General features: G+C 39.7%; 1 protein-coding gene across 1 annotated transcript; it reads right to left on the bottom strand.

The window, feature by feature from the left end:
- Positions 1-2,479: 2,479 nt before the first annotated feature.
- On the bottom strand, positions 2,480-24,261 carry DCUN1D3 (defective in cullin neddylation 1 domain containing 3). The gene is made up of 3 exons (XM_075179718.1): positions 24,032-24,261; positions 5,451-5,984; positions 2,480-3,162 (listed from the first exon to the last, which is right to left on the bottom strand). The coding sequence occupies exons 1-3, from the start codon at positions 24,250-24,252 to the stop codon at positions 2,679-2,681; spliced, it is 1,239 nt and encodes a 412-aa protein (XP_075035819.1). The 5' UTR covers positions 24,253-24,261; the 3' UTR covers positions 2,480-2,678.
- Between the last annotated feature and the right edge of the window lie 38 nt (positions 24,262-24,299).

The following is a 24,299-nucleotide window of genomic DNA, read 5'->3' as shown; positions in this document are numbered from 1 at the left end:
AAATACTTTCTGCAACATTTTATCTAAAAAAAATATAGATAGCTGCAAAGTTTAAATTAATGTTTAAATATAAAATGTATAAACTTAGTTTATGATAGTGCCTCATTAAAATATTAGCGTTATTCCCAGCTCATCAGGGATTTCAAATCTGAAAAAAACCAAAAACATTTAAGTCATCTTTTATACAGTACAAGTAAGCTGGATGGAAGCAGTGCCACTGTTTCTTACAAGTCAATTCGATGCAAAGGTTCAACAATTCCGTCCCAAATCTGCATTAGCCCTGAGAATTGTTTAGCGTTCTCTTCTGACCAATAGTAAACCCAGGAAATGGAGGTAGTGTTGCTTTTCTTTCAACTGGTAAACAAGGTGGATCAAACACAGTTAACTAAGGCATCAAGTACACAAGCATTTTTAATGTATTTTTTCAGTATACGATGACATGTAAAGACCAATCCATTAAACCTAATGATGCCGGTCATATGAGCATTTCTTTCTGCAAAGCATATTTTGTTCTCGCTCCCATTGTAATTTACGTTTTTTTTTATATTATCTTTTTCCTAGTAAGAAAAAAACCCAAAAACAACAATCTGGGCTTTTTGAAGTTCTTTTCTCTGGAGTGGGAGTTGCATTTTTAATGCATTTCCGGTCTGCTTTCTTGGGAACGACACAAAAAAGGTATGACTTAATAATAATAATAAAAAAAAAGCCAACTCTGAATAAAACAAATACAAAAAACAGAGCAGAAACAAAGCAAATAACTTTCCTGTATATTTTTTAAAAATACTTGTGTGCACCAGACCATGTCTCCTGGTCCTATGCATATACAGCTTTATACAAGTATGGAGAACATTTGGCCTCAAATAAAAATCCCACGAGTCTTTGCTAGCTGGAGTAACATTGGTTTAAGCCATGTTTCAATGGAAAAAAGACAGTTAGAAGGCATTAAAGCGTTACTGCCCAAGCACTCTCTTTAGATAACAGTCCATCTCCATCACACAATTTGCATGTTTTAGAATTATATGCTGTCACAAACTGTATTCCTAACCTGTAAATGACTGGTAGCACTGCATTAATTATTATGCACAGACTGATTCAAGACCTGATAGCAATTGAGACCTAGGGGTAAATGTATCATGCTGAGAGTTTTCCGGCGGGTTTGAAAAGTGAAGATGTTGCCTATAGCAACCAATCAGATTCTAGCTATCATTTAGTAGAATGTACTAAATAAATGATAGCTAGAACCTGATTGGTTTTTCAAAACCTCCGGAAAACTCTCAGCTTGATACATTTACCCCCTAGTTTGCTTTGTTGTATGTTACTTTGGATATGAAGTTTATAAATGTGAAGTTACTTATTGCCCTGTGTCTCTGGACTCCAGCATTTCAGTTTTCTCTGGTCCTTATTGGTCAGCTATGTAACTAAGGAATGCCCTCTGTGTAAGTGTGAATGTTGGACAACAGGGGATAGTTGCTATATTAAGTACTACAAAGCCATCTCATTGCTGTCTGAGATTTGTTGAACTGTATCTGAAGGAAAGATGCTAATAAGAGGGAAAGACGGGGTAAAGTGCAGTAAGCGCCTTACGATTATAAGCAATCAACAACATAAAAAAACAACACCGTTTGCTTTAGGGGGCGAACACAAACCTCAGTAGCATTTCTCTGAAACATGTCCAATATATATGGAAGGTTACACTGTACCCACTCTGCGCCTAGAAAGTTTATGCTACAAATTCTTACTGTTCTGCCAGTTTCAACAGACAGGGCATCAAAAAGTACTGAATAAAAATAGTGTGATAAATGAAATTGTTCTAAATGTCCAACGCACTGTGGCAAACCGGTTAAAAGAATACATGGATTTTAATAGAAAAGCCATAACATCTCTTTTTTTTTTTTGCAGATTTTTTTTTTTTTGTTATGAACATGAGTAAACGCACATATGCTTAATGCTCTGATATAGCTTTTGAGAGAAAATATGCTCCTTTACCCAACCCCACTGAACAGTTTCACAACTCTTAAAACTCAACAATGTAAACACCACTACACACAGTACGCAACTGCCCTGACCAACACAGGATCTCGGAGAAAAACACGACCCTGGAACGCTCATTAAGAACTGAATTCCCCTCCCCTCCAAACCCTCATTTGCCAGATCGGCATACAATGTGTTGCAGGCCTCTTTGGCACTGAACGGGTTAATATAAAAAGAACATTTTTAAAAAGGACGCAGGACATGGCAATGAGCAAAGTTGTCACCCACCGTCTGCCAGATGTCCCACAATGCATTGCTTGGCAACCCCCCTCCCCCACATCCCCAACACATCAATAGGGTTTAAATTAAATAAATGGGTCCCCTCCCCCCCCCCCCTCTTCCAAGCATTCATTAATTTAATTAGAGCCAGTTAAACCTGAAATATATAGGTGAAACACTTCCTGGCACTGTAAGAAAAGACATCCTTATAAACAAAAAATGACCAAAATGGTAAGAAAGTGCCTGAAACATGTTACCAGCATTTAGAGCCCTTTCAAATACAAGGCAGAAAAAGGTGTACAAAAACCATAAAAACAAACAAAGAGCAAAAAAAAAAAAAAAAAAAGAGGGATTCTCCATTAAATTTCCAGGGGAAAGTCCAGAGTTTATATTTAATGAAGGTCAACGGGATGGAATGCTCACGCCTGCTAAGTCTGTTCATCTGTGCTCAGATGGTCTGTGCCTGAAGATCTAATACATTTGGTTTCCTCTTCTTTTCTCCTTCTTTCCATTTCCCATTCCACAAAGGTATCAAAGAGGCTGGGCCAGGCCTCGTCTTCACTGTAGTTGCTGAGGTCGGGTCCAATCACCTGAGTAAAGTTTAGGAACATGTTCCACGTGTCCCGGGAGATTCCCTTGATTCCTGAGGGGTTCTCAATTAGGAAGTCTAACCACTCGTCCAAAATGAGGGGTTTGTTTTGAGTGAACACTAACTTCCAGAGGGCGATGGCTATTTCCCGGTGAAGTGACCGCTGCCCTTCTTCAGAGTCCAGGCCAAATTGAAATGTGAAGCGATAAAGATCCTTAAATTTATCTTCCTGCTTGGCTTCAACTAAGAGGCTGGGAAATCGGGCGCAAATGCCTTCAATGCTGTCTGCTTTTATTGCCTCTAATCCATCGAAAAACTCCCGCCTGCATGGGGAGGGAAAGAAAGAAAATTCAAAGCTGTAAGGAGGCCTATAATACAAATATTGACTTTCTCAATACATTTCTAAAACATAAGCCATGCATTCTACAAATATTATGTAGCAATGTATATACCAGAAGCAGCTGATATTGCCCATGTTTTATTCTAAAGAAACTTTAAAATTGAAACTAAGGGAAGTTTTAAGCATGCCTACTTGTGACTCCAGCTGAAGCATCCCAAACTATGAAGAGCATATAGGCTATAATGTCGCTAAAAAGGAAAACGGATTTTATATAAATGACAAGTGTGTGTAGTTACTGCTATATAAAATCTGTTGGAACTTAATACCAATTTATGTCAATGTGGGTAACATTAAATGCTTCAACGTATACGAAATTATACTTTGAGTTCTAGATATCCAATTGGATAAAAGTACAGCCGACATAATCAAGACTTCCCCTGCAGCTTCATTTTGTCATTTAGTTACATGTGATATATTCAGCTGTTCACCACTCAGGCAGAGTTGCCAAAACAACGGTTCATGCTAGGGATGGTTAGTGTGGTCTAAGACGATCCGTAAACAGGTCATCTCCCAACAGATTTTACTCGCAATACCTAATCCATTGTACTCATTGTGGGGCCACATGGGGCGGCATTGGGACAATTTGTCACTAGCTATATGGTGTGTGAGTGGCCAGCAGGTCATTTTGAGTACTGAAAAAATAAAGAAGTGTCCCATTTTAATTATAAAAAAACACGAAGGGCTAGATTTACTAAGCTGCGGGTTTGAAAAAGTGGGGATGTTGCCTATAGCAACCAATCAAGTTCTAGCTTTCATTTATTTAGTACTGTCTACAAAATAACAGCTAGAATCTGATTGGTTGCTATAGGCAACATCCCCACTTTTTCAAACCCGCAGCTTAGTAAATCTAGCCCTAACAGTTGTGTACACACAGGTACTAATGTACACTTTTGCCAAATGCCTGACATTGTGTTAAGTAGACACACAAATAAGTTCTATTTTGATAGCTGCTCTGGCTGTGACGAGTGTGTTGAATAAATAACAAATGTTGTAAAAAAGTGGAATTCCTCTTTAAAAACGATTTCGAGATTACTTCCCATTGCCGTCATAACGAAGATATAAACAGATTAACCTTTTACAAACAGCATATGAAAGGTTGTGCATATTTTATTGCGGTAACAATAAATCCAATGCACATTTCCAACTATAAAAATTGGCACATTTACACTTTTACTAGAACTTTTACAGAACACACAACATGTTGTGCATTAAATTAACTTGTCACCAGCACAGCAATTGTCTACTATGTGGTCTTGTAAAGCATGTGAATTTAAGGTGCTGTTTTAGATCTAACTGGCCACAAGTCACATCATCTCATTCAACGTAGCTGGACAATAAATGGACCAATATCATGTGCAGTCATCGTCCTTATGAACTAGTTGTCCCCGTTTGAACCAAGCACCAAATATCTGGTTTAGCCATATACTTATGTGAAGTCTTAAAATATGTACTTAGTGAAAAGTGTGGGTAGGGGCAATTACATGCTTCTTTCTCCATGATTAATTGATCCTGTATAAAAAGCAAGATCACCATCCATATGTTCAAGTAAAAAAACAAACATAATTAATCTAATAACGTTGGCAACACAACTAATGTATTTATTCAAACGTTAGATACTAAATGGATGAAGCCCTCTTTAGGGACACTTTCCAGCAATTTTCAAACCCAAACAATTGCTCTGAATCGGTGTAATCATAAGAGGTAACAGACTATCATAAATAACTGGTGTGCTGCTAGGAATTAACTGCAATACATCTTACAGTATATATTATAATTATACATGCAAACACACATTATATAGAATATGGAATGCCAAACACCAACAAGACAACTACTGGGCTAGATACAATTATAATAAATTAGATGCCGTTTGTAATATTTTTAATAAACATTTTTTTTTTTCTTACATTTTGTGCACATAAAGCTCAGTATCATGGATATTTATCCAACTCTCTGTCAAATTCTAGTGCAAACAACTACGAAAACAACCTCAACATTTTTTTTTCTTTACAAAAAATTAAATATTAGGGCAACTTTTGTAAAATATTGAAAAGCTGTATTAATTTAACACTTTTAAATAAATGGATACAAGCACTGAACTTATTTACACCAGTAGTGGACTTATGGCATTTGGTTGTGTTTAGTAGTAAAAGCAAATTCAATTATTTTATTTATCATGTTAGCCTTGCGAGTGTGAAGAAGTGAACTGACCTAGTAAATTTGCACATGGTGGCAGCTTGAAATTTCCAAGCTAAAACTAGCACTCTAAATTCTGTTGGGTCCACACACAGATCATTGCAAAACCGTTCCATGCCTTCCTCCAAGATAGCATCTTCACGCTCATCCTTGTATCTCCTAAACAATTCTTCAATTAGCTGTAAGGAGGACACTGCCACTCCCATCCCTTGCTCTTTTTTCTTGGTATCACCAGAAGGCTCCAGAGGATGACTTTGCTCTACTGCAGCATCCTGTGCTTTCTTTGTTCCGTTGACTAGGATGTCCCCTGCAGCCTTCCCACCGGCTGGTGTGTGTTCTTCTTTGTGTCCTGAGCTTCTTTTAGATGATGACTTGTTAGGATCCCTCTCACCATTTTTACTGCCAAGTGTGGATGACGGATTCTTACACTTTGTGACACACTGGCCCATGTTGAGTGTGTCCAGCTTTAGAGCAGTCCGCCTTGCACCAGACGCCGTCTCAAACGATGTTCGATACACGTCAACATTCCATCCAGAGAAGCTGTCTAACCTGGAGGAAAATAAGACATAAATCACCATAAGACAATACGATTTAAACCGAAACATACTTTTCTCCATCTCTACAGCAATAATATTTCATTATGTGAATGCCTAACAGAGCTCATAGAGTTCTACATACTCTGGGGAATAGGGTTTTTCAACAGGTTCATTAAAAAAAAAAAACAAAAAAAAAAAACTTTATCGTTTCTGCTTTTCTGTCCTTCATGTTATTTTCTTCCATGCAGCTCCTGTGCCTTATCAGCATTGGCAAATAAGCTGTAACACACAAGTATGAGTATCCCAGGTGAGAAATTAAGAATGCAGCCAAACTTGGCACCAAGAATAGCTATTTTACAAGTGCACCCCCAGGCAACAGAACACCATTTTTATTTTTTACACATGTACAGTACACAACATGATATGTATTGTGGTAATTAAAGGATCTCCGAGTCACTATTTCAGGTGACTTAAAGGCAGGTAAGCAATGTAACCCAGCAATGAGAAAGGCAAGTCCGATGGTTACATAGGGAGAGGAATTAGTAGCAGAACGAAAAAAGTAATAATGCCACAGAATAGGACGTTGGTACGGCCTCATCTAGAATAAGGTCTTCAGTTCTGGAGGCCATATCTTCAACGGTGGATGTGATAAAAACAAAGACGGAAATCCCAACACTTGTTACACTGATACAGTAATCAGGGCTGAGCTCATTTCCGACTATAAGCAAATTAGTCAAGTTAAAATAGGAACATACTATAATTCTGCAAAACGCACATACAGACAGTGAGCTTTCTGTGACTTGTAAGGGCCACTGCTCCATTCATGCTATTAAGGGGGTAATGCAAACAGCCGCCCACTGTAGTGTATAAGTGAAGTAGCCTCTCATCAGAGGTAGTAGAGGCCAATACAGTAGAGCAAACAAACATAAGGATCCCCTTACAAAGAACTAAGGATCCAATAGGGTAGGTTAAAAAATGGGCAGACTAGATGGGCCAAGTGGCTCTTATCTGCAGTCAAATTTTATGTTTCTATGTTAAGTGCCATTGCAGATACAGGTGACAAGTTTTTTTCTTCTTTAAAAATAAAAAAAGGATGATTTTTAATTTTATTTGTTGGTCCAAACAATAACTCCGATGTGCGATTTCAAAATCAAACCAACTAAATTATGCAAATGGCAGACGACCTGGACATGCTCTACACTGGCATCAAAGAGGATATCAATGTTTATAGCAGCCAGACTGGAAAAGCTAGGTATTAGTATCATTTTAAACCTTATGTCCATGTTGTGGTATTGCCAATAATGATAAATAAGAAATGGAGTAACAAACAGAAAGCAATTCTAAAAATTCTAGTCTAGAGACTACTAACATGTCTGCAGTATTGACCTCCTCCAAAGGCAAAATATGAAGAAAAACAAGACCAAGAATTTTAGGTATAAATGGATAAAGTGATTTTACTGCTCTTAGCACAGATTTTCAAATGCATGGTAAAATGTACACTTTCAGATCCATTGGTAAAACTTCAGTAAACAATGAGCAGCAACACAAACATTAAGAATTCAACAAAATGAAAAAACAGGAATGTTTTCCTAGGAAACAAGCAAAAGTTATGTTGTCCGCTGGGTGGACAGTAGATTATATTACCATGATCCATCTGGCAGGGGGGTAGGGGTGGTATTACAACAAGATCATTTAGAATGTGAAGGAATATTATATAGAAGTGTATAGAATGTAACTGTATATTGTCCACTTGAACAGTGTCCTTACAAATGAGATGACCAACTGACTTGCCTTTCAGTCTTCTCAAAATATATTTTTTCGTAATAAAGGAAATTCCTAAAATTCTTAATGCAGTACAGGTTACAAAGAAGCTGATTCATGCCCTGAATTTGGCACACATCAGGTCTCAGAGATTTCAAAACAGGGAACTACTAAAATCGGTTTACATTGCACAGTGCATCAACACCAGCTGCATTTTCCTTAGGGAATTTACTTCAGGAAAACATATCTAGTTTGTTTGTGTAATTTAAAAAATGCACCACATTCTCAATCATAGAACAGGATAGACCAGAGGTGGACAAAATCATGTAGAAGTCAGAAGCCATTCAGTCAATTGTAGGAGTCCATCAGGATCTTTTTAAGCTGTGCATCCGCTGGCTACATGGTTCCCGGGATTTGCCCAGTCCTGCAAGGTATGCCTATATATTTCCAGTCTAAACCACGTTCAGTGACGTCTTAGAAAACTACATGAGTAGCAGTGCCACTCAATAGTATCAAGTACAGACTGAAATGCTAACCTTTGTGTTAAAACAAGCGTTTCACAATAGATGAGGCAGTTGACAACATGCATTTGACTTATGAAACCAGACAAATTTTAAGGGGCATATTCAATTAGCTGCGACCGCTCCAAAGGCACTCCACAGCGACATAACATCGTGAAATTTTCTTTGCCCCACCCCCACAGAGCTGCAAGAAGAAATGTGTGACGTTGAGGTACCGTAGTACCCCCACGTCACACTTCAATGTGCAAATGTGTACAGTCATGATGTTCAGAGGAACATAGTGGCTATTTTAATATACCTCAAAGTATGTTTTTGCACACAAAGCAAATCTAGGTATTTAGGCATTTCATAAACCTTTATTTTGGTAATTTATTGGACACAAAACACAGCTAAGACAATCACCCTTATTCTGTACAGCAAGATGAGCTCTACAAAAGAGATTTGTTCAACGTAAAGTAGCTGTACACTGTACAATGATTTATAAAACAAGAAACTGAATTGCCAGTGTGATAATGAATGATACGAATAATCTGATCATGTAATATTTGCTTTATGCACAAATCTAGGAATAAATCCAAGTGCTTAGTGAAAGCTGGCCTCCTCATTCTGAATGATTTCAACATCCCCATTGATAACCCAACTTCCAAAGCTGCTTCCAAACTACTCTCTCCAACCTCCTCACTTCAAACCTTAGCAGCAGCCCTTGATCAAGTGGCTCCAGTCAACTTCGATGTCAGCTGTGACACACACTACAGCAATGCAAAATCTTCAAAAACTGCTGCCTACTCTCTTCTCATACAAACACTGCAATCCCAAGGTCTTCAAGACACTGTTTTATCCTGGTTCTCATCCTACCTTTCTAACCGCTCTTTCACTGTTAATTTCTATGGGTCCACCTCTGCCCCACTTCCTTTATCAGTTGGAGTACCGCAAGGCTCATTGCTAGGTCCTCTGCTGTTGTCTATCTACACTGCTTCTCTTGGGAATCTAATAAGCTCCTTTTGATTTCAGTATCATCTCTATGCGGATGATACACAAATTTATCTATCCACACCTGATCTCTCGACATCTGTGTTATCCCGTGTAACCGACTGTCTTTCTGCCATTTCAACTTGGATGTCCTCTCGCCAACTCAAACTCAATCTTTCTAAAACAGACTCAGACCCCTACAACCTATTTTGCCTGCAACGGCAAGATTGATTTTCCTTGCAGATCATTATTCCTCTGCTGAATCACTCTGTATGTCTCTACACTGGTTGCCTGTTTTCTATCAAATCAAATATAAAATACTTTTACTAACCTACAAGGCCACCAACAAATCTTCACTAACATACATCTCCTCTCTTGTCTCAAAATATCTCCCAACTCCGTTCTGCACAAGATTTGCGTCTCTCATCCACCCTTATTTCATCCTCCCATTCCCGGTTACAGGACTTTTTTCTGGCTGCACCCACTCTATGGAATTCCCTCCCTTGCACAAGACGACTCTCCTCTGGTCTACAAACTTTCAAGCGTTCTCTGAAAAAACGCCTCTTCAGACAGGCCTATAATATTCCTCAACCACCCTCTTCACCTCACTAGATTACCATATTACCACCCGTTACACAATTTCACACAAGACAACTACCTCCTGACCAATATTGTTGTGTGACGGGGTCATTTAGCTTATGAATCACTTTTACCTCTGGCTGGACCGAAATGCAAAATGTAGACTTAACCTCATGTATCCAACTCCCATTGTCTCATAGATTGTAAATTTGCGAGCAGGACCTTTTCACCTTTTTGTCCGTTTTACCCACTTTGTTTATTAGTTTACTGTGTTTGTCCCCGATTGTAAAGCGCTACAGAATATGTTGGCGCTATATAAATAAATGATGATGAATAAAGCTGGGTACACAATACATGTTTTCCATCCGATTAGCATGAATCACATGATAAACAACTTTTGGCTTCAATATTGCATTAGTGTGTACGCTACCACGATTATGTTTTATCGTACCAAAGCACATTGTATCGTTTCATTTGATTTTATAACCGGACTAAAAATCTCTATAAACAATGGAATGTTGTCAAGCAAATTCTGAAGCATGAATGCACTCACAACCAGCAGTGTAGGCAGATCTCCATAGAACTTACAGAGTAACAGTCTATTAAGCAGATGGCAATGACAGATGAAAGGACAAACCTAAAGATAAATCGTGCAAGTGTGTACGCATGAATCGGCATGCTGATCGGGGCTTTCAGTTGTTGGTAAAATTGTTAACGATATCGCATTGGGATAATTTTTCTGTAGCGTGTACCTAGCTTTACGTTACTGAAGCCAAGAGATCAACAATTTTTCATCAGAAGCTGTACAAAAAAAAAAAAATCAAACCTGTCACAGCCTACTCTTTGTCTTATACATTTTCATCAGTAAGCCATCTGACAATCTTAAAAGAACAATATACTGAACAAAGAAAGATATTTACTTTGTAGATCTTTTCTTTCAATTAAAAGAAGGGCACGCCCATGTTTAAGATACCTCTTTCAAGTCACTACCTGGTCATAATCAAACAAGAATTGTTATTTTATTCATGATAATTAAGGGACTAGGTGTCAATGTTCTCAAGTCATGTGTGCGTAATGCTTAATTTCACCTCAACAAAACGAAAAAAGTGTCAGCTCTTGTGCCTCACGCCTCAGCTCTTTATAAACTGAACTCGAATACTGTTCCACCCACAATATGGCTACCTCTACTGGGTGCAGGCAACAACTTCGTCATAGGTTTAGCAAGTTAATAAACATTACATCATCATTAGTGACCTACAAAAGTCCTCAAGAGAAAAGTGTAAAACATTAATAGCGAAGATAAGGATTGGTCAATTCTATAACTAGCATTTCTGCTCTAAAACAATAAAATAGGCTATAACATTCACACGGAACATAAACAGCTGTCACACCCAAAAACAGAGCTAGTTATTTTAACAAGGCCCAAGTGACCTTGGCACAGAGGAATAGAATAGCAGGCTGCTTCTCCCACAATAATACCACTGCAACGCTCTCCAGTTACTGTGGAACTAGAAGTCTCAGTTTATATGTTCAGTGTTTCATGATGTTTTATTTGTTATTTTCTACTTAAGACAAAGGCCACATAAGAAATTTTTACTCTGCAAATACATCTCAGGCAATTAACTCCAGAAAACAGTAAGATTTAAGACGATTTTATACAATCACATTACATTAATCACCCAAACAAAAACAAGGAAACAAAACCTTCCGGTGTTCTCCATTTGAAATGAACCTTTCCTGTCCAGAATCTTTTAAAATATATTACAGTGAGAAATTAATTGTTCATCCCATTAAACTTTGTGGATGAGATTAATTAGATGAAGATCACAGGAGGCATAGCATGACTAGTTTTTCCAGCATGGACCTTTAACACAAGGCGTTTACATCAACTACTTACCTAGTCACCTCAGCCCATTCAACCCTCCTCCTTACACTTCCCAATGATTCTCTTAGTCTCAGACTTTATTCACAACAGTACAGCTACTTCTATCAATACTGACACATTCTGGTTCTAGATCTCATGAACCGCTGGGATGCCTTTAGGGTGGTATCAGAAGCACTTGTTAAGCATCCACCTTTCCTGTTTGCTCTGGCCATAACACCTCTGGTACACTTGCTCATATACATCAGGGACTTGTGCTTCCGCCCAGGAGAAATAACCCTAAGAATTAGTAAGCAAATCCTGCCAGGCCCCAGTGACTACATGAGAACTCTCTCCCAGATTTGTACTTTCATTCTCTTGCTCCACAGCTAGTCTTCTTAAAGGGTAGCTAATTCTGGATTCTGCCAATGTCTCCCCACACCTGAAGGCTATTAAAGCAGGATCATACAAAATACTCAATCCAAAGTAGTATACAAAGGAAAGATTCCTGAAGTGTCATTGTGTCAACCCACTATGTGCTTACAGCATGGAATAATGCACTGAAACTATCCAAGGTTCCCTATCCTGAACTAGTCATATACCTTTCTGACCATTATACCAAGAGGCAGCTGGACATTCACCATCTCTACAAGATCAATGGGAAGTAATCCAGGTTACATTTATAGGCACAGTAATCGGCTCTAGAGAGAAGTGCAAGTTAAATTAATATACTTGTTATACAATAATCAGACTTTACACCATGGGGAAGTTGGACTTCTAACTATTACTGTATAAAAAAGGGGTCTGCTAACTGTATGCATATTATCAGAAGTTATCAAGTTTGTTGCACTTCAAGGTTTTCCATATATAGACTTCCCTCAAGCATGTCTGTCTCTTGGGAGTAGTGGGAGAGACCCTACGCACTAGTGATAAGAGGGTTTCATACCGCATAAGGCAATAGAACTTTGAAGGAAAAGTCCCTATATTATCTGAATGGATTAGTTTTCTTCAACTCTGAATTGCATTTGAAAATGATCACATATTGTACGGATTGTTGGGCTTAAATCTTAACAACTGCTTAATATTCTCTGTGTGTTTTGTTTAACACATAGCAGGAGATTCAATTGTAGCAGGTCTCCTGTCCACAAAGACACATCTCGCTGATGTTGAGGATGGAATCTTCACTTTTTTTCTCCTCGCACCGAAAAAAAAGCAGAGATTCCTTACAATGCGTGCACCTGGACATTGCACTTATAAAAAAAAAAAAAAAAAAAAAGCTTGTGCAAAGAGCACATAGGGAACAATGAATTCCAAACTCTCTATTTAAGTATCTTTTCAAGAGATTAATCTTTAAGATATACTGCACTACAGATAAAGAACAAGAGGTACAAGTTCAGGCCATAATAAAAACAAAAAAAGAAAAAAAAGTTACATAGATCTACTGAAATTAGGAGGCATAAACACAGTTGAAAGTAGTCTATATAAAATTGGAAGTAGCCGTCCAATAAAATCACTTCTGTAAATGGGTTTTCATGAACTGGGAATAAGTTTAGCCCAGTAGATAAAGCTGTAGCTTATTTGAGCAGTTTCAGTTCCAAGCTGCACACTCACCAGTCTGAGCCATTTGTAAATAGAGTCTGCAAGTGTATGGTCTTCTTGCCTACCACTGGCTGTGGAAGCTGCGGGTAATGGCACCTTAATTGGAGATATTTCTTTCCACAGGATTAGCTCGGTGGATGGTACTGCTCCAAGACTGATGTAGTGCAGCAGTGTTTGCACAGAAATTAATAACACTTCTTTCGAGTATTGTGTGACTGTGTTCTAATTTGCCTGAACACATTTAAAGCCACAACGGTCAGTACCGTGTTTACATAATACATTACATGAAGATGAAACACAGCCAGTCCACTCTGTTACAATATATTATGCTATGTCACTTCAGTTAACAAATAAATGGAGAAACACCTCCAACAACATCACTCTTTAAACCTACACTGCACCTGTGAAACATCATTTCCTAAGGAGGTCCCTGTCCCTAGCCCGAACATGCACTAGCCCCTGCGGCTTTGGTTAAAAGGGTTTCCTAGATGGTAGGGCAGCTTAATAAAAATAGATAAATTAGAGCTCAATCACATAGGCATACTGCAGATGAATGAGACAGACTGAACACAAGTAGCTTCTAGATCAGTGATGGGCACTCTGATAATTAGGGTCCACATGGTTCAGCCCTCTACCCTTTAAAAGGTCCGGAAAATATCCTTAATCTCAGTAATAAGTTAAAACAATACATTCAGAGAGACACCTATCTGTAATCACATATCGGCAGGCATTTTACCCAAGTGTTACAAACTATAACAAACAAATCGACAATAAAGCAGGAAGGAGCTTAGGGCTACATCCCTACATGACAAGTTGTCCATTCAGAGGAGAATGAAAAATTGGACTACACAGATAAAATGATACAGACGGCTGATGTATATGGACCACACACCTACATAGCGATGCCTGTGCTGTCTACATTTCAATGCTGACAGTCTGGCTACACAGGACACTTGCAGCAACAGGATCTCACACACACACACACACACACACACACACACACACACACACACACACACACACACACACACACACACACACACACACACACACACACACACACACACACCTCCATTTTTGTCATTGGGCTGGAAATGAACTCATGGTCCCAATGCTTTGAGGCAGCAATGCTAACCACTGTGTCACTACGTTGGCAATGAAAAAATTGCCTGCTTGATAAAGGCATACCCAAACTCTTTATACAAAACAGCAAGTTAAACTTAAGTGAAAATTATATGAGTAAACACGCATATGCCATCTGCCCATTACGCCGATAATAAAATGCAGAAGTGTACAAGAAGCCAATTCATGCTAGCGATCAATAGCAATTACTTTTATACACATATAAATGTTACCTCTAAGTATATTCTGGAGAGCCTTCAGTTGGTGGGTAGGGTTAACAATCTTTCATCTAGGTAAAATGTATTTACATTACAGAAAGTTTCCTGCCACAGACCAGATATTACAATGTTAAAAGGCAATAAACATCTGAGGCCACAGAAAAGGAAGCTGGCTGCCAATTTAAAGTAATATATTGTATTGCCAATTTCCAAACAAATTTAAATTAGATTAACGGTTTCTCCTTGGATTACACATCAAAAGGTCAGCCATTGTAATATAGACCGCCTTTGCATATAAACTGTACGTAGTACAACCTGCACTCCGCTTAACATCTTTTAAAACTGTATACGGTTTTCTTGGTCCTGTCAAATTAATTTCACACTTTTCCAGCAACATAATCTTAAAAGAGGCCACAATTTACATATGAAAACGTAGCTGGATTTCTCCCGGTCACATCCTGGCTGCCCATTTGCCACTTCAGACTCCCAGTAAGTAGCATTAGCTCTGGCCTGGTTTTAAAACACAATAGCTTTACATTGGCTGATCTACAAAGGGCACATAAAACAAAACAAAAAAAAAAAAAGCATCAAACCACCAAATGTGATTCAATCTCCTCGTCAGGAATAGAATCGTTTACAGGAAAAATAAAATAAAAATAGGCAGTTGTGTAAATTCACTTCCCACTCAGACTCCCCTAGTTCTCTATTTTCAGTGTGGCAGCTCATTGTTTGTCTCATGAATCATTCATTCGGAGATGTAAAATCAGAGGGTCCTTTGTGCTCTATTCACAATACATGGCGACACGACGAAACGTACAATAAGCGCAGAATTAAAGAGAAAAATGAATTCCAGACACAGTATACACGTTGCAGAATGAACACTGCCCATACAATGACCTTTATGTGCAAACCATAAAACATGACAATTCTCTTTCAATTCAATATTACACAAACAACCATACAACACAAATTGTTACCCCATTTGTACCATGACGCATTAAGACTTCAGTGCACCATGTGAAGTGAAACCGGATGGACTTTGATTAGCAGTAATATTTGCCACTTACATTATGCTCCTTTTTCAGCCTCTGGTATGGTTAAAACTTTATAGGTTAATATAGGTTAAGATTGTCTTCATACGACTTTACAGTTTATAACCATCCATCATCATCTACAATTGTCATTTAAATCGGAATAGCCAGCAAAGAAAACCCACTGGTTGAACGGAAAATGTTATTGTCGGAGTGACAAAATACATATTACAATACAACGTTACATAGACCACAACACTACAACTATTAGACTACATTGCCCATTACTCAGGTAAAGGTTACTTACCTTCCTGTACAATTTATACCTACTCTGACAATCAGTGGTTTCTGATTTGCTGCCCATATTCTAAAAGACATTGCAGATGTGCCTAGCATTACGATGAAATGTGTTGTAGATTATTTGTTTACTGTATTGCACGGTTATACCATGGACTGTCTTGTTGTTTACCCCCTGAGTGGCACTGCTAACCTCATGTGGTGCCATCTAACTAAAGGTTAATAATAAAATTATAGCATTACTCAGGAAATTGGCCCAATAATGTATATGTGACCCTAAAAACAACTGTGATGCCCAAGCATAATGTTGTTGACTGTATCAAATAACAGCAAGTATTGTCCTGTGTGTGCCATAATCTTTGAATTGCACAGTCAGGCCAGTGATGACAGAAGCAATGCCTCCCCAGAGGATATACAGCAAACTGTGAACTAATCTTTCTGTACAGCACTTGTGACAAGAGGATGGATCAGCCCATGTGTAGCCAGCTATAAAGTTCTGCTGTGATAGGTGTCCAAGTCCTGGTAATTACATTAGTTTTTTTTCTCCCTCTGGTGATTTACCAAGTGTAAAACTGGTTATAGCTGAAACTATTTCTTGCTAATTATTTTATTTGCCTGCAGTGAATTTGCAGAATGACTTTCAAGTTATAATTTCAAGTTTGTTTTCAGCTTGTAATTAATTTAGAAAGATGCATTATGCAGAAAATACACGAAATACTATTTGCACGGTAGGCTTTATCAATTGCGATTCTAAATACCCAAGACAATGGCTACTTAAAAACTAACTAAACCAAGCTGTTCTGAAATTCAGATAAGGGTATAATAGGTAATGTGAAGTGACCAGGCCACACTGCCAAAACAACATCTCCCACTGGCCCATCAATTTGCAGGGTTGCATGGACTGTCACCCCAGGACCAGTTCTTAAATTTCACCCAGTGGATATGCGGAGAGATTTTCTGAGGATTGATTTCTTGGAAGGTGCAGGACTGACTGGTGTTGTGTTTCTGTTCTCTACCAGTAGACCCGGTGATCATCACTGTATTGTATCTTGGGAAGGAGGCTGTTGCTCCATCTAGAGACCCGTCATCACCTCACTCCATTAGGAGTGACTTACCAGGTCCTGGATAAATTTGTAAAAGGAGTGGAGACTGATCACCAGCGTGATGGGGCTCTGGGTAAGAGCTGGCCAAGCGTCCGGTAACAGGAAGATACCAGGACTCCCAGAACTTCCCGTTGACAGACTCTTGCATGACTAAGGTGGGTGGGTAGCTTTGCTGGGACTCCTATTGACACTAGTGATCTGCTGACCTACTGTTTAAAGTGTGCAGGCTTATGCTCTATTGTGTTACTGTAGAAAAAGTAAAGATAATGTTGTATCTTTATCTCTCCTCCTTGTGTGATTCCTGAACCTAGAGTGGGCAGAGTAACCTTGTGAACTTTGGTTCTAAAAACCCGGTATCCTCACAGGTAACTATTTTCTACACTATAACTGTAAAATTCTTATCAATGTAACAGCTCATTTACATGAACTGTACATACATTAGATTTTGCTCTCAAAACCTTGATTAACAAAATTGAAAAAACAACATTATAAATCATAAAAAAAAAACAACTTACTAAAATATGTTAATCTGTAACATACCGTGCCCATCATAACTAACCACCTTGAGTGCCTTTAAATCCGCACACTGACAATGAAAATGGATCATAATCGCAGAACTAACACAAGCTCATGAACGGCTGTGGAAAACACATTGTGTGCTGCAATAGGTTTTTCAAACGCTTTACAGTCCATTTTAATGCATCGGACACACGCCCATGTAGTTAAAAACTTGTATTCATCTCAATGGGAGCATGCTATAGATGCAACAAAAAACCCCCAAAACATATTGAGCACATTTGTAAACATCATGTAAATACAACTTTCATGCCTTTTTTACACTTTAACATGCAATACAAAAAAAAGAAAAAGAGCATTGCAAACCATGGGGGACCATTGGTGAAAACCCAATTCACTAAACTTTCAAATCATTTCACAGATATGAGACTCAGAACAGGGCTTTGACTGGGTTACTCCAGAAAAAATGTTTTAATTCAAACTTTGAGCACGTTTTTTCCTTAAAGATTTGTATATATCTAGCACCATTAATTTTGGAAGTTTTCCAGTCTCTAAAGCAGAGAAACACCGACACAGAATTTTACTCCCACCACCAACACAGTAGGGATTGTGTTCATAGGGTGAAGTGCAGTGTTAGGGTCGCATGCACCTAACACTGGGATCAAAAACTTAACTCTTGGTCTCGTCAGAGATTCTTTGCCCACTTGGCATACAGGTCTCCTACATGCTTTCAGAGATCATACAAGTTTTCTTTCTGCACTCATCCTATAAAGGGCAGGTTTGTGAATTGCCCGGAATATTGTTTCTCTTATCTCCGCCATTGAAGACTAATTCAGAGAAGCCCTAGTTATTCCTAACAAATGCCCTTCTCTCACAGATGCTGGGTTTTGGAGGATGGCCTGTTCTACACAAATTCATTATTGTGTCAGATTACCTCCATTTCTTTATGGTGAGCTTGATGCTGCTCCAATGAATATTAAAAGTCTTTCAAATGTGCTTACAACCATCCCCTGAATGGGGCTTTCCAATCATCTTTACTTGGATTCGCTGTTTCAACTTCATGATCAAGCTCTTTGTTGGAAATGGACTATGGGAACTCACAGAAACACCCAGTTATTTTTACATCAACTAAAACATTTTTTTGCATACAGGTGAACGCCAATCAGTTATATGACCTCTGGGGACAACAAATTGCACCAAGCGTTATGGAGGAGTATTCAAACAAAAGCAGTGAATACTTATGTAATCAATTAACCCTTTACTCTGAACTGAATGCCAATTAGAGATGTAATAGGGTGCGTAAATATATATATATATATATATATATATATATATACACATACATATATATATATACACACACACATATATATAACTGAAACCAGAGGCACAGGAAAAAACAAAAGTCTACAAAAATTGTTATGCTGCACTTAAAATGAAACGGAAAACAGTGAAGATGTAGAGTATCTTCAGATGACTTATTTTCTGCACTGCAGAGGATAACTGCTGGTGGCAAGAGACAGAAAAACTGTACTAACCCCAGAAATGTCCACACTGTTTAGCAGAGATCCAGAAATGCAATCTGCAAAGACTTTATGTTCATCAAATAATGCCAATGCTGTTATGAAAACACTCAGCATTTCATCCAAGTTGATTTATGTATCTGAAGGACTCCTTCTACACTGTTTAATGAATGTATAATTTAAATGAACCCTGTCATCTTGCAATAGAAAGAATATTGTATCATGTTTGTCCTTGCAACAAAATGCAAGTTGTATCTACACTACGTGCCCACTCCCATTTGCATTCATACATGAATCTACGCACATTGGCTTTGCAGTACTTTGGATGCTGCTTGCGCCATTTCAGCGCATTCAAAGCATGTCACTGCAATTGAAAACATCCATTCATCTCTATGGGAGCATATGGTGCACTAGGGGTTAATACAAGCGATATTACCAGCATTGTGCTCTAATTTTCCCATTTATGCCAATGGCTCTTGAACTTGAGTGGGTAACCTGCTGCTTAAGCATACCATGCAAATAGTCTGCAACCACATCGACTAAACTACAAGGTGTTATAGAACCACAATGACAAATTTTAAGATATTTAACACAAACACGTTTACAGACTGCAAGCTAATGACCTTTGCAAACTGTCAATACTAGTTCGGAATTAGGGGAAACCTACAATGTGCCTTAATATATTTTCATACATAAAGTGTCTTGTTTAAAAAAACCAAAACAGCACTAACATATTGGATGCCCAAAATGGACAGTTCCAATTCAGACCGGTCACCATTGCTCAAGCAAGGTATGGAACACATGTCCCAAATATAGTGTTTGGCCAATGCTTGCACACTGTCAGGTCAGGGTCATCCGAAAGCCAGATATTACACCGATTCAATCAATATCTGGTCAACTCAGATCATGTTGGCCAGAAATTTCAATAATTTTGGGCCAACATGTGTAGAGATATGTGCTTGATGTGGCCTAAAATAACCAAAACTGCATATATGGGCAGTTTAAGATGCAGACACTTTGATTATTTTAAAACATACTATTTTTTAAAAGCCTCACCGATGTTTATGTTTTGATGTATTAATTAACAGTTAAGGCCGAGGGGGAACAATACTATCACGTGCAAAAGGGACACAGTCAGGATTTGGTACCAGATCCTTCCTAGCAACCAACATAAACCAAGCTGTAATTAAGAGAATGAGCATGACAAAAAGTGACAGCTTTGTCCTAAGGAAAGCAAGCTGTGATCATAAAACAGCAGAGACAACGGGTCACCCGATTATAGAATACAGGATTCACACTGTACTCTTGGCAGAGGCAACAATATGACCATGCAGCCTACAGTTGTGAATGCTGTCAGGACAAAAGAGTTAATCGTTTAATCGCCTTTATTGAGATATCTAAAATGCAGAGCGTCTGTCAGCATGTCTGCATCCCGATATTAACACAAATACCCCCATGGCAACATTTCAGGCATTTAGAGCTAATGACTGCTGGCACAGACATTAAAATACTTTGAGATCATTCAAACCAGAAATATTTCTAAATATCACTTAACTGTAAAATATTATGTTTACTACAAATGCAACAAAATAAGAAATATTTATAGAGCACCAGTCATATAATGCAGTGCTGTACATATAACCATTCACATTAGTCCCTGCCCTATTGGAGCTTACATTCTAAATTCCATACCCCAGACCCAAACACTAGGGTTCCATCAGAAGCCAATTAAGCCTATGTCTCTGGAGTTTGGGAGGAAACCCATAAACATGGGGAGAACATATAAACTCCACATAGATAGGGCATTCATATATAAATATATTTTTACAGTAACTATTGAACAGTTGTACTGTTATACAATGTATTGCCTTGTTGTTTCCCCTCTGCATGGCACTGTGGACCTCATGTGGCGCAATATAAATAAAGGTTAATAATAATACTCAGGAACCCATTACCCAGAAAAAAAAGCAAATAAGAGTCACTGTGAGGAACACTGCCACATAATTGAAAGAGGAGGTGAATGCCAGGGTCTGTGTGGAGCTATAGGACAATATATAATTGTGTTTAGTATATTTAGGCATAACGATACAAATTACAGAATAAGCCCTTATTCAGAAAACATACAGTCCTGGCAATTCCTGAGAATGAATAGAGCAAATATTTGTACACACACACACAGGGCGTTCTTTCGGTAGCTATCAGTGCTATTAGACAGATTTGTAATCCGAATCTTATAGCAGCTTGCATGTCAGACACTGCAAGATACGGATTAATGTTTTCAGAGCAAGTGTAATGTGGATGGGAGACATTGGGGCTCCCCACGGTCACATCACCAGATGTCCATCTATTAAACTGGTTTCTGTCGCCAATACTGGACCTGCAGACTCGTTAAAAGCTCAGCTGCCATTAACACCCACCATCAATATACCATGTAAGAGCTACATAGGCACATCTGACACAGATACATGGTGGGTTGTCAGCAGGTAGTTTGGATGTCAATTATAAATAAAAGCCAGGTATTACTAAACTTCCAAACTGTTTTAGATGATCAAACACTGTAAAATAGAAGTTATACTAGAAAGAAAACAATGCCTAAAGTACAGGGCCACATCGAAAATGGGGGCCAACAGTAAATGCTCTCTGCTTAGACCAATGTTAATTTTGTAGGCAAAATACAGTTTAGAATCTCAGACAACCACCACGTTGGAAAAATTATGCTTTCAAGTTATATTGGACCGTATGTTATTCTACCGACCTGCAAGCACATATCACTGACACATATAATTTTTGCATTTACTAAAGCAAAATTATATGTCAAAAATAGTGTTCTATAAAGATAAAAAAGTTCATATCAATTTACTGTTCCTAAACAATAAACAAGAGGACGACATTTTATCAGCAATAAAATAATGAAAATGTATATACTGAAAGACATTCCTTAATGGAACTGTAGTTAAAATATGTTATAATTTAATAATTTACACTGGTTTAACGGACAACCATGTTCATGAATATGTTTTGAAGAATGTTTGTTAATATACAACTTCTAGTTGTACACAAATATTGATGTTATTTGTGGGTGGTGTTTTTTAACTACTGCTGCAAACGATCTATAACAAAACTAAATATGTTTAGGTAACGTTAAAAAGCCAGAATTAATGGCATGACAATCAATAGCAGGCAAATGAAAATGCCCATTGATACAGTAATATGAATCGTCATTGTTTGAATTGTTGCTATTTTGTCAAACTTTTAAACCACTAACTAAACATATAAAGACAAAACATAACATCTGTGATGAATTAGACACTGGAAAAAAATGTATTAAGAACTAAGAGCACAGCAACTCCATTAATACATGTCCCACATTGTATTTCCCCAAAAAAACAGGAGCCATACAAACAAACTGTAAAATGGACATTTCCTATATTGGGGTCATTTAAATTGGAGACAGAATTTTGTGTACATAAAAGTCCATTCTTCAGGAAAGGATTAAATCAGATTATGTGGGGAACAAGTCAGGACATGCCAACAGAGACTCTAGTGCTGACTTGTGTGTAAAAACAGGACTTAGTTATCCAGCCGCACCAGAGTCGCACGGCACCAGCCACAAACACTGGCAAAGAGGGGCACGGCACCAACCACACACACGGACAAAGGGGGGCACGGCACCAACCACACGGGCAAAGGGGGGCACGGTATCAACCACACACACGGGCAAAGGGGGGCACGGCACCAACCACACACACGGGCAAAGGGGGGCACGGCACCAACCACACACACGGGCAAAGGGGGGCACGGCACCAACCACACACACAGGGGCAAGACACCAGACACACACACAGGGGCAAAGAGGGGCACGGCACCAACCACACACACAGGGGCAAGACACCAGACACACACACAGGGGCAAAGAGGGGCACGGCACCAACCACACACACACACACGGGCAAAGGGGGGCACGGCACCAACCACACACACACGGGCAAAGGGGGGCACGGCACCAACCACACACACGGGCAAAGGGAGGCACGGCACCAACCACACACACGGGCAAAGGGGGGCACGGCACCAACCACACACAGGCAAAGGGAGGCACGGCACCAACCACACGGGCAAAGGGGGGCATGGCACCAACCACACACACGGGCAAAGGGGGGCACGGCACCAACCACACACACGGGGGCACGGCCCCAGCCACACACACAGGGGCACGGCCCCAGCCACACACACAGGGGCAAAGAGGGGCACGGCCCCAGCCACACACACAGGGGCAAAGAGGGGCACGGCCCCAGCCACACACACACAGGGGCACGGCCCCAGCCTCACACACACAGGGGCAAGGAGGGGCACGGCCCCAGCCACACACAGGGGCAAAGAGGGGCACGGCCCCAGCCACACACACAGGGGCAAAGAGGGGCACGGCCCCAGCCACACACACAGGGGCAAAGAGGGGCACAGCCCCAGCCACACACACAGGGGCAAAGAGGGGCACAGCCCCAGCCACACACACAGGGGCAAAGAGGGGCACAGCCCCAGCCACACACACAGGGGCAAAGAGGGGCACAGCCCCAGCCACACACACAGGGGCACAGCCCCAGCTACATACACAGGGGCACAGCCCAAGCTACACACACAGGGGCAAAGAGGGGCACAGCCCCAGCCACACACACAGGGGCAAAGAGGGGCAACGGTCCCAGCCACACACACACGGGCAAAGAGAGGGGCAAAGGGGGAACGACACAACCACACACACAAAGGGGCACGGTAATACAAACATAAAATGTGTTTATACATAGGTGGTAAAACAATTTGGTCCTAGGCAGCCCTGTTATTATGAGTCCCTACAGAACACAGGAGTGTGTGTGGGAGGACTTATGAGGTTCGGTGATTTGTCAGAAGACCCCCGACACCCACACTTGGTATCCAGGGGGTAAGAAGCGCGCAGCCCCCCTCTCACCATGTCTGCCGTGAATAAAGCCCCCGCATCACTTCATGCTCTCCCACATTGTATCTGGGGTGCAGGGGACCGGAGCACCCAGTCAGCTGTCTTCCTGCGACGTCCAAACCTCTCCCTCCTCTTCTCCGCCCGTTGTGACGTCGCCAAAGCGACAAGCGCACTTGTGGTGACATCACGCATACAGTACGGGGGGAGGAGACCAAGTGTGACATCACCTCCATTATAGCGCCGCCTCTTAACGTTTAGACGTCAGAGACGGCTGGTCGTG

The sequence above is a fragment of the Mixophyes fleayi genome, chromosome 7 (assembly GCF_038048845.1).
Source record: "Mixophyes fleayi isolate aMixFle1 chromosome 7, aMixFle1.hap1, whole genome shotgun sequence".
NCBI lineage: Eukaryota > Metazoa > Chordata > Amphibia > Anura > Limnodynastidae > Mixophyes > Mixophyes fleayi.
The sequence above is the reverse complement of the archived record's forward strand: the minus strand, read 5'-3'. Positions and strand labels throughout refer to the sequence as shown.

Bases quoted from the DNA above. Each gene is read 5' to 3' on its own strand.
- DCUN1D3 (XM_075179718.1), bottom strand. From the start codon at position 24,252: ATGGAGGTGATGTCACACTTGGTCTCCTCCCCCCGTACTGTATGCGTG. The intron at 5,985-24,031 runs GTGAGAGGGGGG...ATTTTCCTCCAG, and splicing joins CTTTATTCACGGCAGACATG to GTTAGACAGCTTCTCTGGAT. The intron at 3,163-5,450 runs GTCAGTTCACTT...CTCCCCATGCAG, and splicing joins ACCATGTGCAAATTTACTAG to GCGGGAGTTTTTCGATGGAT.